The 15449-nt window shown below is 47.5% G+C and overlaps 1 protein-coding gene across 1 annotated transcript; it reads right to left on the reverse strand.

Moving 5' to 3' along the window:
• Nucleotides 1-1450: 1450 nt before the first annotated feature.
• Nucleotides 1451-14229, reverse strand: LOC134148804 (olfactory receptor 10A7-like). Its single transcript, XM_062591298.1, has 7 exons — nt 13298-14229; nt 13066-13126; nt 8761-8900; nt 7574-7644; nt 4456-4566; nt 3984-4085; nt 1451-1494 (listed from the first exon to the last, which is right to left on the reverse strand). The coding sequence occupies exons 1-7, from the start codon at nt 14227-14229 to the stop codon at nt 1451-1453; spliced, it is 1461 nt and encodes a 486-aa protein (XP_062447282.1).
• Nucleotides 14230-15449: the final 1220 nt, after the last annotated feature.

Here is a 15449-nt window from a genome sequence, read left to right on the forward strand (position 1 = left end):
CACTTCCCAGTTTTAACATGCACCTCTGGGAGCAGTGCATGCACTGGGCAACAGTGCCATAAGAACTGGGCCAAGCTTCCCAGAACTGTGTCTAGCTCAGCCAACTGCCAACAGAGGGAAGGGGCCAAGGCCATGGGCCCTGCAGGACCTGTTGTCTACTGCAACAACTGGGGACGCAAAACAGCCATTTCTCTAGGCTCTCCATTCTCCTTTGTTTCCTGTCCCTGATACAGGGGAACCCAAGGCAGGAGAAGAAGGCACTAGGTGGATTTCCAAATTTCATTTGCATGTTTGTGTGTGTGTACCATGTTCGGTGGAGCGTGGTCCGGAGATGCTCAGCTGACAGCACAGCATTCTGCACGAGAGCCAGTTGGAGGGGCTGGCTGGGTATAAGGCTCAGCTGGAGAGAATGACCTAAATCTGGTGGCTTGTTTCCAAAGTGGGATTGGAAGGTTACTGAGAGATAGTGGGCAAGACCAAAGAGTAACAGGGACAAACTGATCCCATTTACGCTGGTACAAATCCATAACAAAGCCAGTGATTTCAATACATTTTGACTGTGCCAAGCCCCTGCTCTTGCCCTTCCCTGTTCTTTTCACCAAAGGACAGAAAGGCCCAGCATAGCAGGATGAAACTTTTATGGGCCACCAGGAGCAGGACAGAGTCCTTCAAAGTCCCTGCCAGGTCCCTCCTCTGTCTTGCCTGGTTTCATAGCCGTGGGTGCCCTTCTACAATGTGACAATGCCATCTCATGGCTTGGTACCTCCAGAGCAGGGTCTAACTCCAGGACCCTGTTCTTCTGCGTGACCAGGGCAGGACATGCAGGGATTGAAGCCAGTCTGGCCCTGTCCAGGCCACACTTCCAGCTCTCCTCAATGGCCTGATTAGTGCCTCCCATCTGACCTTCAAATCTCTCCTCAGCTACTGGATATTTCCCCATTTTGAACATATTGCCCTTGCTGCATGAAGACAAAAGGTTGTTTTTGCTTGTGTAAGTAGGTTAATGTTGTGTTTAACTGGAATTTATTTCTGTATTTCAAACATTTAACACTAGATAGGACTCAGACCAAGGAGCTCTAGGCCAAGAAACACCCCATATTTGAGATTTACCTGTAACACTGGATGTTCTTGTACCTGCTCGAAGGGACTCTCTGGATCAAGTTTGATATTTATCTTGACATTGTTCCCATTCCTTGCAGCAGTGAATTTTTCAGTCTGATCAAGTGAAAAAAAAGAAAGGGAGGCCCTGGTTTTTAAATTGCAGTGAAAGGGACCAGACCAGCTACAAGACCATTTCACAGGCCATTTCTGTACAGCAAGTGATTACCTAGAAGAAGATATTTTTGTGATGTCTGCAGAGCAGGAAGCGCCAGGAGGTGGCAGAGTTGTGGGCAAGCCCAGAAATACTGAGAATAGCAGAGATGGGAGGGGACAGTAGTGTTGGAGCCAGTTAGCAGTTCCTGATGGTAAAGAGGGCCACAGGGACCAGGCGCTCTGCAATGGCAAGGAATTACAGAGCTGATATTACCAAGGATCTCATAGGCAAGAGAGCAGGTCTCCAGTGTGGCTGTGAGAACACTGACTGGGACACTACAAAGAGGTTGCCACCCATGACACGCCATTGAGAATAACTGGTGGGTCTACCCAGAAACAAACCCAGCAAAAATGGGCTGTGCAAGGAGTGTAGGGGCTCAGAGCAAACAAGTCACAAGGCCTCCTGGATGCCAGGACTGCACTGGAGGTGTGGTAGCTTTGGAAGAGATCCCTGGGGTAGGTAGGCTGGGATGGTGGAGCAACTACTGCCAAGCTTGAGCAGTTGAGTACTGCTCAAGCAAACTGTGAGACATCTTCACCCTCCCCACACCCCCGCCTCCTCCATCCTCTTCCAGGGGCTTTGCATGGACAGAGAGAAGGTGAGAGTCATAAAGGAAACAGGCAGTGGAAAGGAACAAAGCAGGAGCAGTAGGCTCTCAAGGTAGCTGCTCATTTGGGCTGGTGACAGCTCAGGCCCTATGGGCAGGGCAGGTATAGGCAGAGCCTTCAGGATGACAAACATCTGCAGTCCTAGAGCTATGCCCTTTGCCAGGCAAGAAACAGAGAACCAGAGTGACCCACAGCCTGTGGCATGGCCTGAGGGACAAGGACAGGGCACCCATCTGCCCAGAGAGGCAGAGGGGTTGAGCGGCTTGGCTTGACTGGGTGCAAGCTCTCTTTTGGGCAGGCTGGAGCCATTTGCCATGTGCAGGAGCCACCTCACAAATCCCTACTGTGCAAGATTACACTTTCTCACAGTCGTGGCAAGGACAAGGTCTTGCCAAGACAGTGAGTCCTAGAATCTGGCCAGGGGAGAGAAGGCAGGGGCAGCACAACATAGGCAACTGGGAAATAACAAGGGACTCTGGGTCAACAAAGTGCTGGCATGTGTCCAGGGGAGTCTCTGAGTCTTGGAAGGTAGAGAGGAGAATCCCTCCCCATGCTGCATACCCCCATCGGGGGATGTCTGAGAGCCCAAACCACCTCTCTGAGGCTCTCAGTGCTTCTCAGCATCACACCGAACCATGGGGCATGGTCGCAATCACTTTATTTGGGAAGTAGGGGGTTGGTATGCATGGGATAGAAGGGCTGCCGGAGCCAGCCCTGAGCATGGCAGGGCCCATGTGCCACAGAGCAGGGAGCTAAGCCAGAATCCTTGAGCACTGACCCAACGGAAGTGAGCAGGGCTGGAGGTGCTTGGTGAGACAGGACTCGCTCTCCTAGGAAATACAGAGAGGGACCTGCTGAGGCCATCGTGTCTCCATCCTTGGAGGTTTGCAAGACTCCACTTGAGAAAATGTGAGTTACCTCATCTGACCCCATAGTGGACCCTGCTTTGAGCAGAAGGTTGGACTAGAGACCTACAAAGCACCCTGACAGCCTGAATTACCCTATGACACCCTGATCCCACTGCCTGATCGCTGGAGCAATGGTTGTTGCTTGCCTGGGTCAGACCTCAGCCCAGCTCCACAGCAGCAAGGGAGCCCCAGCTCCATCTCTGAGGTTTTGGTCCATTGCAGACAGCCACTAGTTCCCAGCCTCCCAAAACTCAGGCTCAGGCCTTCGTGGGGCAGAGCCATGTGGAGGTCTTAGTTTCTGGAGAGCATGAGCTGCTCATGATGGTCAGCACTAATGTTCCTGTAGGAAAAGGCTTGGGAGGACTGCTCTGCCTTCCAGCCTACCTTTCTCTACCTCAAGTAGCAGATTTGGGCCAGGCAGTGCAGGCTGTTTCCTTGGCCTTGTTAATGCCAAATTTCAGAACTTAAGATTTACTCATCAGGAAAACAAAAAAAAAAAGTTACTTTTTCTAGCCTTTATCTGGTACTCAGCCTCTCCTTAGGAGAACTGGTTGAGGAGTCACTTTTGGATTGGTTTGTCCCTGTGCTGCAAGGCTCTGAGTGGGAAAACAGAAAGACTTTGGGGGCTTGTTCCAGCAGAAAGATGGGAGACACGAAGCTCTGACTCACCTATGCTGGCTGCGGGTGGCACTCCTCTGAAAATAAAACAAGGCATGAGGCGCATGTGCTGCTCCAGAGAGAAGCCCAACAAGTAATTCAGCACAAGGCAAAGTTGCTCAGCCACCACCCAAACAGATCCTCAGCACAGCCCAAAATTAACCATGCACCACATATAGGCTGATCTCATTCATTAACATTTACGTCTTGCTCCCCAAGTACTGGCTGTGTCCTCACGAGGGCTGAGCCTGCCCTAGCTCAGTGCACAGAGCATCCTGGAACACCTCTACCCTCGCTGCCCATTTGTGCACCAAGTGAGCCATGCTCACGTGTGGTCTTCATGTAGCAGCCATGGGAAGGTGACAAAATGACCATTTGCCTCTCACTACCTCAGCACTGTTACTGTGCTCCATGCAAGCAAGACCTGAACATGCAGGACAGTTGTGTCCCAGTGGCAATGAGGACCCATGGGCAGGGGTTGATGGATTCTCTTACTGGCTTTGGGCAGCATGACCATCTGATTCTTGGAAAGTCCCACTTCCTTTATGGTGTCATTGAATTTCTCTAACACGATGGGTTTCACTTCAGTATTTCTGCCTGCAGATGACAGAGAGTGAGTCAGACAGCTACTGCTACAGCCTGCACCAAAAAATTGCTCCAAAACCTCATCTGGTGGAGTAGGGCTGGCCACCCACCAGAGGATGGACAGTGCCAGGCTTGGAAGGGAGATGGCACTGGGAACACTTTGTGAGTCCCTTGAGGTTCTTTTCCTCTCTCAGCAAGCGCAAGGTGCTGCCAGACCAGCCATGCTGCCTTCAGCCCCCATAAACCCCCAGAGTGATGGGGATGTTGATGGCAGGCTGACAGTTTCTGTCCTGCTTGGAGAGGCTTAGCAGAGAGCCTGCCCCAAGCATCCCTCTCCTCCCCATGTTTTGCTGTACTTTTATGTGCTTTCTCCAACACCTACCATAGAGAAACAGCACTAAGATCTTCTGTCCATTGTAGTCTCGGTGGCTGAGGACGATGGCATAACTGGTATAGTCAGTGTCAACCAGGCCACAATCATTGAGAATTCCATCTACAAAAGAAAGCAGAGGGTCCCGGGCACTTGGAAGGGGACAGCTCTGCACCCAAGAGCAGGGAGATGGGGACAAGACCAGCATCTCATGCTGGACAGGACCATGAGTCACAGAGGGAGGTGACAGACATGGGATGGGAATGTGAAGGGCTCATGGCACCCCTTCACACCCTTTGAACACCCTGCACCCCTTTACTGCACCACTTGCACCCTTCTTCATTGCCCTCACTGTCCTCTACACCCCTTGCATACCCCATGACCCATCTCAGTTCTCTGCATCAGCCCAAGGCAGCTCACTAGCCCTGATTCCCTGGAGCACAGTTCCCTTAGAGACAAAACTGCACACAGGAAATACACAGCCTCTTCTGCTTGTATGCCATGGCCTGGTTACCCTCAGTGCCCACCCATAGGCTGAGAATGTCCTTCCAAGCCCTAATCCTAGCATGGGAATGCACATCCAGTTCCCTCTGATAACCAGCTTGAGGCCAAGAGCTTTGGGGATAGCACTGGGTCTGAGGGAGGCTTGTGTCCACCCTCTCTTCCCAGCAGCATCCACCAGCAAATGCTGATCCTGCTTTCCTCTAACACACCTTTTGCCCTGTAGCAAGCCCTGGGCCTAGGAAAAGGCATTTCTTGCTCAGCCGAGCATGCTAAGTTTCTGTCTTGAATGTACCCTCACCCAGAACCATTCCCAACCCTGGTGGGGCTCCTGAGTAGTCCAGCTGAAACCAGCATAGGCTTTACTGTACTGCTCCCTCCTCTCTATTCCTCCCTTCTGGCCTCATAGCTCAAGCTTTGATCCAGCTCCAAGACCAGCAACCTGCACATTCCCACCTCCCCAGTGTTGGCTGGCTGCAGGGCTTGCCTGGCATGGGAACTCCCTGCACACCAGCCTTGCTCCCCATATTGCCAGTGCAACTTAGACCTGGCCACAGGGTGATGTGGTGACTTCCAGCTCTGCAGGGCGTTCCCAGCCATGGCCTTGCAATGTTGCTCTCTCAGGGTGGACCCAGGACTGCAGATATCAGTTCTTACCAGGCTTGTGAGACGCATCACTTCTTTGCTCCAAATCATCGGAAGAGTCCCAAGACCCTGAAGAGCCTAAAGAAAGTGATTTATTTAGCCTTCAGAACAAAGCATGCTTTTAACAGCCCCAAATCTAGAGGATATGCCCCAAGGGGGTGACTGGAGGACTCTCCTAGTCCTATATCCAAAAAAAAAACTCCAGGAGGAAGTTTGGGGTCCTAGCATTATATCCAAGTGTTTATTTTATTACTATTGTTATTATTATTATTATTACTGTTAGAGTTACTGTTACTGTGAGAGTATTATTATTATTATCATTACTGTTAGAGGTTAGGGCCTCTCTGAGGATGCTCCTGGGCAATGTCTTCCTGAATTAACCCAATACCTACCCTCACCAATGACCAGGCGCACACATAAATCAGCAGGTGCTCATAGCCACCAGATGACCTCTCCTGGGATTCTCTGTGAAGAGGCCACTTAGTGCAGCATAGAAGGGTGATCTTTCTCCCTCAAATGGGCATAGGCCTGTGGGACATCACCTGTGAATCCCGGCTGCAGCATTCTCAGCATAGAGACCCTAGAGTGTAGGTGGAGTTAGGCTAGGCTCGGGGACAGGGAGTCACTGTGTCCTGATGGAGTCATATCTGAACAGCTTGCCCCCACGTCTGGGTACAGGTCTCAGATCATCAGACAGACAGGGGATGAGGAAAATGCACTGGAATTCCAGAGATGTGCAGCTGGGTGGTAACGGGCACCCAGGGTGACTAGCCTGGTGGTTACTCCAGCAGAGCTAACTGCTCCAGGTTGTCTGGTCCAGCTCCATTGTTTGCTCAGCCCCTGAGCTAGCCCGTGTGCTTCCTGGTGTAAATCCCATCGCATCTTAACCATATCCCTTGGTGAGCCAAGCCTCACCCCAGATGTGTGGGGACGTGAGCTGTTGGCACAGATTTGTAGACCTGTCCACAGCTGGGAAGGAAATTTCCTGGGTGGACGTGCTATCTCTGAAAGGATCCCTCTCAACCCTGCAGCCAGGGTGCTTACAGGGACCACCACAAGACTGCAACAGCTCTGTGGCTTGGTAATGGTGGGAGATCTAGGAAAAGTGAAAATGATGCTTTGCCATGGCAAAGATGTTCGCAGGAGAGCCATGTGAGTCAGACCCTACATGGCAAAAAGTTGCCCAGGAAGGGAGAAAGGAAAACTGCAGTGTTACAGTGACTTGAGGCAAGGGGAAAAACAAATGTGTTATAAGATGAAGGTTGCTGCTGTGTCCAATTTTATGTAGCCCCATTGCCCCAGTGGGGAGTGGAAGTGCTTTAAGCTTTGGGGAAAGAATTATGGGCTCAGTGCTATGAACTACTGCACTTTGGAAACGTGTATGCACCATGGCCTGCCAGATGGAGGCCAGTCATCTCTTTGAGCACTGGGGGCCTCAAGATTGAGCCCCGAGGCATAAGCTTGGATTCATAGGCTTCCCAAAATGGGTCTGTATTAAGAGCTAAAAGTGATGGCACTTGCCTCAGTGAGAACAATTTCCTATGTTTTTGTAACCTTTCCATTCCTCTCAGAATTTAGTAAACGCAAGGAACAGTCAGCATTTCTGTAATTGCCAAACCTGGCATCACTAGAACCCAGAAAAGCCCCCCCCCCACCCCCCCGCAACCATTCCCGAGCAAGGCAGAGGTGGGTCCCCAGGCTAGACCCCAAGTCTACCTAGCAATGGCTAGGAGTTTGCTTAATTTAGGGACATATGTCAGCTTCATCCTCAGGTTTATGCAGAGGGTGATACAGGAAACCACTAGCTCCTGATGATCTACTTAACTTCCAGCCAGTAAATGAAACCCTAGCCTGCACAGTGAGCAATAGCCCCCACTGGTGTTCATGCCATGGAAGTGTTTCTTTTCTGCGAATGACTTAAACCCTGCTGCTAGGTCAGTTAACAAATCTCCCTTTTCCTCCAGCCTGCTGCCCCAGTACTTACGGGAGTTTGTGTATTGACCGGGATAAGTAGTCTTTTTCAGGACCATCATCCTCTGCCGGCATCCTGCAGGGCTAGAGAGTGAATAAAGGCAATGGTACTCTGGATGGCAGCATACATAACCTTCAGTTTTCCCTATGCTCTTGCAGTTGGAGCAGCTCCGCTACATTTCCTTTGGTGTCCTTAAAAAGCAGCTCAAGAGGTCGTTTGATTACCACAGCCTAAGCAGCTTCTGGAGAAGCATGAAGCTGCAGCTGGGGCTTGAGCTCAAGCAATTCCAATTAGACACAAGGCATAATTAGTAATCTGAGAGGCAGCTAGGAGGAGGCTGTCAATGGAATGCTAGGTTTTCTGTCTCTCAACATCTTCTAACCAAGACTGACACCTTTTTAGGATGAGCAGGATCATCAACCCAATTGTGCTGAACATAAAGGAAACTGGGCAGGATCCTCTACCCAGTGCTAAACAAGAGAAGAAATTGCTCTTCAGGTCATTAAAGCATTTGAAACCATATCAGTCTCTTCTGAGAAGAATATCAGTCAGTTTTGGCTTCTATTTACAAAGATGTTTTTGTCTAATTTCTGTTATTCAGTGATACTTCTTCGGTCCCTGATGCACTTTGGTGGTGGATCCAAGAGAATAATAAAGTCCTTAATCACACTATCCACTTGAAGGTGCCTTACAAATACCCACGGAAGAACTAGTCTTCTGAATCCACCTGCAACTGTAGGGGGCAAATCTCCCCCAGCAGATCTGAGGGTTTTCTTGCCCAATTCTTTGTTCCATGTTTGCAAAACTTGACTGCTCTTTAAGTCTGAGCCAGCAGCAGGAGAACCTGTTGGAAGCGGAAGCTGGGCTCAGCGCTGTGGGAGAGCAATCCCTCTGGTTTCACCTCCTGAAATCTCCAGCCACATGGCAGATGTTTGTTCCCTTGTCATTATATTTTTCTACAGCTGGTTGGTCACCATTCTAGGTGGGAAGCTAGAGACTAGCTCTTGAGAACTCTGCTCCATCCCCATAAAGCAGCACATATGTGTTACCAGGACTGGAAGCAATGAACAACCTCAGGTCCTGTGTGGTTCTTTCTGTGTTTTATAAAGAATTCAAGAGCTATCCAAAGTGAAGAGCAAGGAGGAGGAGAACACTGTACAGAAGCCATAGCGAATGGGAAGATTTGCATTGACACTTACCTAGGGATAAATGTCTTGATGATTATTTCACCAGTACTTTGAGGTTCTACAGTGCTCATGGACATCCTCCCATTTTTCCGAAGGTCTTCAATCCAGTCAGAATCAGAAGCGATGGCGATGGTACGCCATTTCCCCGCAAGCTAGAGAGAACGCCTCTGTATTGATTAATATGGAAAGCAATGAGAGGTTCAGGGATAGAGTATGAACCCTGATATTCCCTTCTCTGTTTAGGCTCCTGATTGGGTGGAAAATCACCTTTTGTGCAAGCAGATCAGGGATCTACCATAAAGAAATAGCCAGACGCAAAATTCACCCACCTGGACAACCCCAACTCTGCAACCTTGACTAGTGTGCTAAATATCCTATTAAAGTGTTCAGGCATTCAAATGTCTTGCTATCAAATGCTGGAAAGTCTGAGGGAGTTTAACTTCCAGCAAGAACTGGGGTCTTTTGAAAAATACTCTGGTAAGTTCTGTCTGACCCCAGCTCCCTCATGAATGCTGTGTCCAAGAAATACAGCTTCCCCATCCTCCACCAAGGAAAAATTCCCTCAGGTGACATTACCTTTTCTACATCAAAATGTTCTTTTAGAGAAACTTTGGACTGGACCTGAAGCACCAACAGGAGTGCCAACTCCAGGAACACTAAAACCACCTTCATCTTCACAGCTGGTCCCTCTCACCCCCGTGGCACAAACCGACAATCTTGCAACACACACGAGAAAGATGAGATCTGCAGGGACCTCCAAGCTTATATCCCTGTGCACAGATCCTTGGAGGCAGCAGAGCAAACCCTCCCCCGTCCCTCTTGGCCATTTATGTGATGGCTAGTATCATTGGAGAGATAACATCATTAGTTCTGGCCTCACCTGACTTTGTGTTTATTTATGTGTGCACCTGAACAGCACGTTCCTACTAAAGTCTGGGACAGAACAATCCCCTGAGGTCCTCCAGAGGGGACAGAGAGAAGAGGGATGAGAAATTTTCTGCCAGCTGCAGCTCAGCTGATACTTTCCTTGAGATCAACATAATAGGCTCCAAAGAGTGATGCACAGCCCAAAATAACATCCTTCTGGTCTCATCTTGTTTTTTCTCTGAAGTCATTGTGAATTTTTCCCTGGTTGCAGTCAGCTAGGTCCAGAACCTACTTCCTTGTAATTCCCTCCTTGCAGAACCCTTTCTAGAACTGTCATCATCCCTCAGGTTTGAGTGTCAATTCACCAACCCTGCTGCTTTCATACCCAGAAACACCTGACTTTTCCTTGTTGCAATACTGATCATATGAGCCCCCAAATGCCATATAGTGCCTTCGAGAACTAAAGTGCCACTAAGTCTGTCTCCGCATTTTGATCTTTCAAAGTCTGGCTCCAACATATTCAGACAGTGTCATCTATCTATATTTGTAAGAAACAGCATTAGACCAGGAAAACAGTCTTATTAAGTGAACGTGTATTGCAAAATACAAGGCTCTATTGAAGCATTATTTTTGGTGACAACACTGTTACCTGAAGATGTGATTCTTCTATGTAAAATACTGTTATTTCATTCACATCTTCAAGCAAATTACTAGGCAGCAGGTAAAGTGAACTTCCCAAGTCATCAACTCAATCTTGGCAATATGATCTATTTAATACTATTCATAGGACCCACATGGACTTTATTAACATTGCGCCCACGTTTCAACATCTTTAACAGAAAGAAAAAAACTAAAAGGAGAACAGCCAGAAGGTTCATGTGTTTTTGAGCTTCTCAGTTGTTTGGCCTGTGGGGACTACACAGCACATGATGTGCAAGATCCATCTTCTCCAGGAGACATCTGTTTTGCGTGTTTGAGGTGCTAGTTTGGGGAAAATTCTTGTCTTCACGGACAAGATCCCACAACTATTCTGAGATCATTCTGGGATGTCAAAGAAGGAAATGAGGATAGATCTAGGCAGATTCTTCCTAGCAGTCTTCTGAACATGAGGGCCCTCAAATCACATCAAGAGCTGTTGCTTTCTCATGGTCAGGTAAGAACAGGCATTGCCAGGAAAGACTCAGACAAGAAGGTATGAGTACCTCAACCTTTCCACGTTCTTTTCCACATCGTGATTATTTCTCACTCGCTTCAACAGCAGGGACACATTTTCCTTAGTCCTCTCTTTGCTAACAAAGTAATGAATATAATTCATTATGTTTAACTGACATATATAGTTTGGTCTAAAACTATAGCATGCACTCCATACCTATTCTCTCTTTTATCACGTTGGTGAACATTACTGTCTGTTCCTGTCCTCCTGGCTGAGGTACTTCCAGGTAATGAGAGCAGAGCGCTTCTTCTACCAAGCCACAGTGGACACATTGTGTGCTCCTTTGTCCTCTTCTTTCAAGAATGTAGGGAACAATAATGCACTGTGGTCAGATAAAACCACGCCACTCTGGTAAAAGCCATTTTGGAAAAGAGATTATCTGCAAGATCATCCAAAGTTTCCCACATCGTGTAGATGGTTTCACATGCCTAGCACCAGTGACTGGAACAGAAGCATTGCCCTAGAAGCAGCTAGAAGCTGCTTTTAGCAGTCCAGAGCAGGCAATGGCACACAGTTAGGAACCTCTTCACCCAGATGCAGTGTTCTGGAGAAAGCAAGGATTTCCCTGACAGATAATTCTGATGAATAGGATACATGTTTCTTTCGTCTCAAGTGACTCTACTGTTCTCTATGGCAAGCACCTTTTGTCCATATCTTAGTGTGGTCCTACCTGCTGGGAACTTAGGTTAATGAAGACTGAGCATACAACACACAGGACTTGTGGTACCCGACCACTTTTCTGCCACAAATATTCTCTTGACTACTTTTTTCTGCCTGTCACCTTGAGAGGTGCATACTTGACCAAATATCAGCATAGTTATGATTGACAGGGTTACTCATGAAATCAGATTCTCCCATGTTTACTTATTGGTAGCAACAAGCTCACCCAATTTGGAGACTATGGGTGGGAAGCAATGTGAAATTCTAGTTTTATTTCCAAAGGAGTAGCTGATGTCATAGCTGTCCAGCAAATTGTATTCCCTGATTGGCTTCAGCCTTGCCAGTAAGCTCTAGAAGGATACATGCTGTATCCTCACCTAAACTGAATAAAACATTTTGAGTTCCTACTGTGGAAGTTTTGATTCCAGCAGAGAAGAGAGTTATTCTAATCAAAGGAAATTAGTTCCAATAATTCCTGCTAAATAGGAGTCTTATAGACTCTCCTTTGTAAAGAAATCATTAGCCAGAATTCAGCTGAGGTCCAAGAAGGACATTTTTCACGGTACCTGTAGGTGTATCCTCTCACACACTTTAAGCAGTGGTCACAGTGTTCTTTTACATCATTTTATTCATGACCACAAGCTAACCCCTTTTCATCTCTGCATAGTGCCAAGAGCCCCTGTGAAATCTTCCTGAAAGTATGTCATGAACCAGATTAATTTGGTCTCTCCAGACTTGTTCAGGTACCACCCACGCTGATGCCTTATTGCCAACATTATGCATGAGGAAGCAGCTGTCCGTTCCCAGGATTAACTCTGATTCCTGAAACTAAAAAAAAAAAAAAAAATCAATTCTCTGACAATAGTTTTCCTACTTACACATATTTTATTGCAAGAGAATGACATTCAGCCCTGCAGAGTCTGCAAGTACAGCCCAGACAAGATTATTCAACACTTAACAGGAGATGCTTAGAGCAGAGCATTACTGCTGTACTTTGCATGGTGTTTCACATCAGAAAGAGCTTTGTTTAGAAACAGTGCAGAGAGCTTGACAAAAGCCTGATGTTGATAAATGAATAAAAACATATGACTCAGCAAGGGCAGTGACATTGTGTGGTCATTCAGTACAACCTTCTCCCTGGAAATACCTATTATTTACAAAAAAATGTTCCCAGAATTATTCCTTGGGAAAACTTCTGTGGCTAAGGCACAGTAATTTTATGAGACTCTCTCCTTATCTATTCAGATCTCTAGAGGACATGGCATATCATCCTTCTGCTTGCCAAAGATGTACTGCTCCAAGAGGGTGTAGATCTCTGCAGTACTTCATACCAAAAGGATGGTACCTGGTTTTCATGATCAGATGAAACACAGATTATCTGTCCTGTCTGGATTGCAATTGTCCTGTCTGGGCTTTCTGGGCCTTTTTATAGTTCACAGTGTGTGATGAAGTTAGCTGTGCTAGGGACTTTCAGACACAAAAGGAAACAAGGCAAAAAAGGCACTGTAATAATGCTGTAGATTAGACATCCTGTCTCTGGGTTGCCATTAGGCAAATAAAGGCCTTGAACATCCCACCCATTGATTAGAGAGAATTAGAAACTGCTGGCTGTGCCCTCTGTCCAGCACTGTGAGCCCCAAAACACCTGGACTTCAAGGGGAGCCCCAGGGTCATGTCTGTACCAAACTGCATTGGGCACCCTGACACAGTGATGGTGACGGTAACTCAGTAATGACATTTTTGCTGTTGGCAGATTTCTGTAGCTGTCCAGATAGCACCTAAGCAGAGACTCTCTGCTCCAGCACCCTCCTGTGCAGGGCCTTCCTGATGGCCCCTTTGACTTTACTGTTTCTCAAGCTGTAGATGACAGGGTTCAGCATAGGGGTTACAACAGCATAAAGCAGGGCAAGGACTTCATGCATCTCCTTGGAGTGGTTGGAGTGAGGCACCAAGTATGTGATGGCTCCAGCACCAAAGAACAGGGACACCACAGTCAAATGGGAGGTGCAAGTAGCAAAGGCCTTTTGCCTTCCTGCTCTCCTCTGAAGGACAGCCTGGATGATGCGAACATATGACATGAGAATAAGGATGAAAGACCCCATTGCAATAGTCCCAGCCAAAGTATATGACACAGCCTTGTTGAGTTGAATGTTAGGGCTGCACGACGCCTTCAGCAAGAAGGGCACCTCACAGAAAAAGTGGTCAATCACATTGGATCCACAGAAGGATAAGTGGGCTGTGAGGAAGGTTTGGATTAGAGAGGATAATGAGCCACTCAGCCACGAAACAGCCACTAAGCAGCGGCAAATCTTCTTGTTCATGAGTGTTGTGTAGTGGATGGGGTGGCAGTTGGCCAGATACAGATCGTAGGCCATGGCAGCCAGGAGCATGCACTCAGAGCCTCCAAAGCAAAGGAAGAAATAGATCTGTGCAACGCAGCCTACAAAGGAAATGGTCTTCTGTGGTGAGAAGGAGTCCTTGAGGATCTTAGGAAGGGTGACAGAGGAGTAGCAGATGTCCAGGAAAGAGAGATGGCCCAGAAAGTAATACATGGGGGAATGCAAGTGACCATCCAGCCAGCCAAGGGTCATTATGAGGAGGTTCCCCAGCAGAGTCACCAGATAGATGAGTAAGAAGCCCAGGCAGAGAGTTACTTGTGCTTTGTAGGCATTGGAAAAACCCAAGAGAAGAAATGTAGTGGGGCTGCTGAAATTTACACTCTGCAGGGCTTCAGGGCTCATCTAGAGGAAGAGCCAGAGGAAATAATGGACGGAAGGAAGGTGAGCACTCACTCCTGCAATGGGACATCACTAACCCTTTTTTGTGCTGGTAGCTTGGGCTGAAGCTGTGTCATTGCCTCCTGCACTCATGACATCTCCCTCCAGGAGCACTGAGGGTGGGGAACATCTGTGGAGACAGATGGTGAGTCTCAGTCTGTGGACTTTTGACCTTCAAGCCAACCCCAAAGGAGCCGATATCTGTACTTCCATGAATATATTCCCATTCCCTGGTAGCTCCGTTTTGGCTAGTGTGGGGGCTACTCTCCAGCTAATGACCTCTAAGGCAGCTCATGAACTCTGGAAGAAACCAGACTGACATGGATAAAATGTCTTCAGCTCTTCTGGCGCTTGTCTGGAAGACAGAAGGCACAGTAAAGGCATCTCACTGTGTCTTGCTCTGAGCTGAGGCAGGACCCCATGTTTCATGTGTCAAAAGTCTGCACTACCTGAAGGACACCAAAACCCAGGAACCTCAGCAGAGCAGTTATTAAGGAAACCAAGGATTGCTAAACGAAAATGAACAAGAACAGCTCTTCCTTCCCCTCCTAGTTTCATGAGCATAGTTGAAGAATGGTCTAAATATTCCCCAAAGCATGGAAGGCTGGACTTTGCCTTGCTGAACTCTTACTGCCCATCGGTGAAGCAAGTCATGTTTTTTACCTCAGTGGTAAGTGATGCACAAGTCACTCTAAACAAATGACAGGAAGACCTCCTGTTTCCCATCTCCTTCATAGATTCTGTGAACAGATTTTACCCCCTTAGCAAATAAATAAATAAAATAAAATAAAATAAAATAAAATAAAATCTCTAAAATAATAGACAAAGGAGGGTTCTCCCTGCAAAAACTGCACTTTATGTGCTAACTTTGTGTGCACACCAAAAAAGCAAGTGGGAGAGACCTCTAGGAGATCACATGGGGATCATAAAGATATCTGGAGGTGGTCGTGTAGTTCAAATGCATTTGAGAATGGAAAAAAAAAAGTAGAGACACTAGCCTGGAGGAAAAAGGGAAGACCGAACATAACATGTGACTGAAGCTCAAGGATAAATGAAGGTGAGATACAGATTTTAAGAGTGAACCAAAGGTTAGTGAATCCACAGACAGAAAGAAGAGCAGGAAGGAGATGATTGGAGATTTGTGTCCAAGACAGCAAAAAGAAGAAGATCTAGGTCTAATGCAA

This window comes from Rhea pennata, chromosome 18 (assembly GCF_028389875.1).
Source record: "Rhea pennata isolate bPtePen1 chromosome 18, bPtePen1.pri, whole genome shotgun sequence".
Taxonomy (NCBI): Eukaryota; Metazoa; Chordata; class Aves; order Rheiformes; family Rheidae; genus Rhea; species Rhea pennata.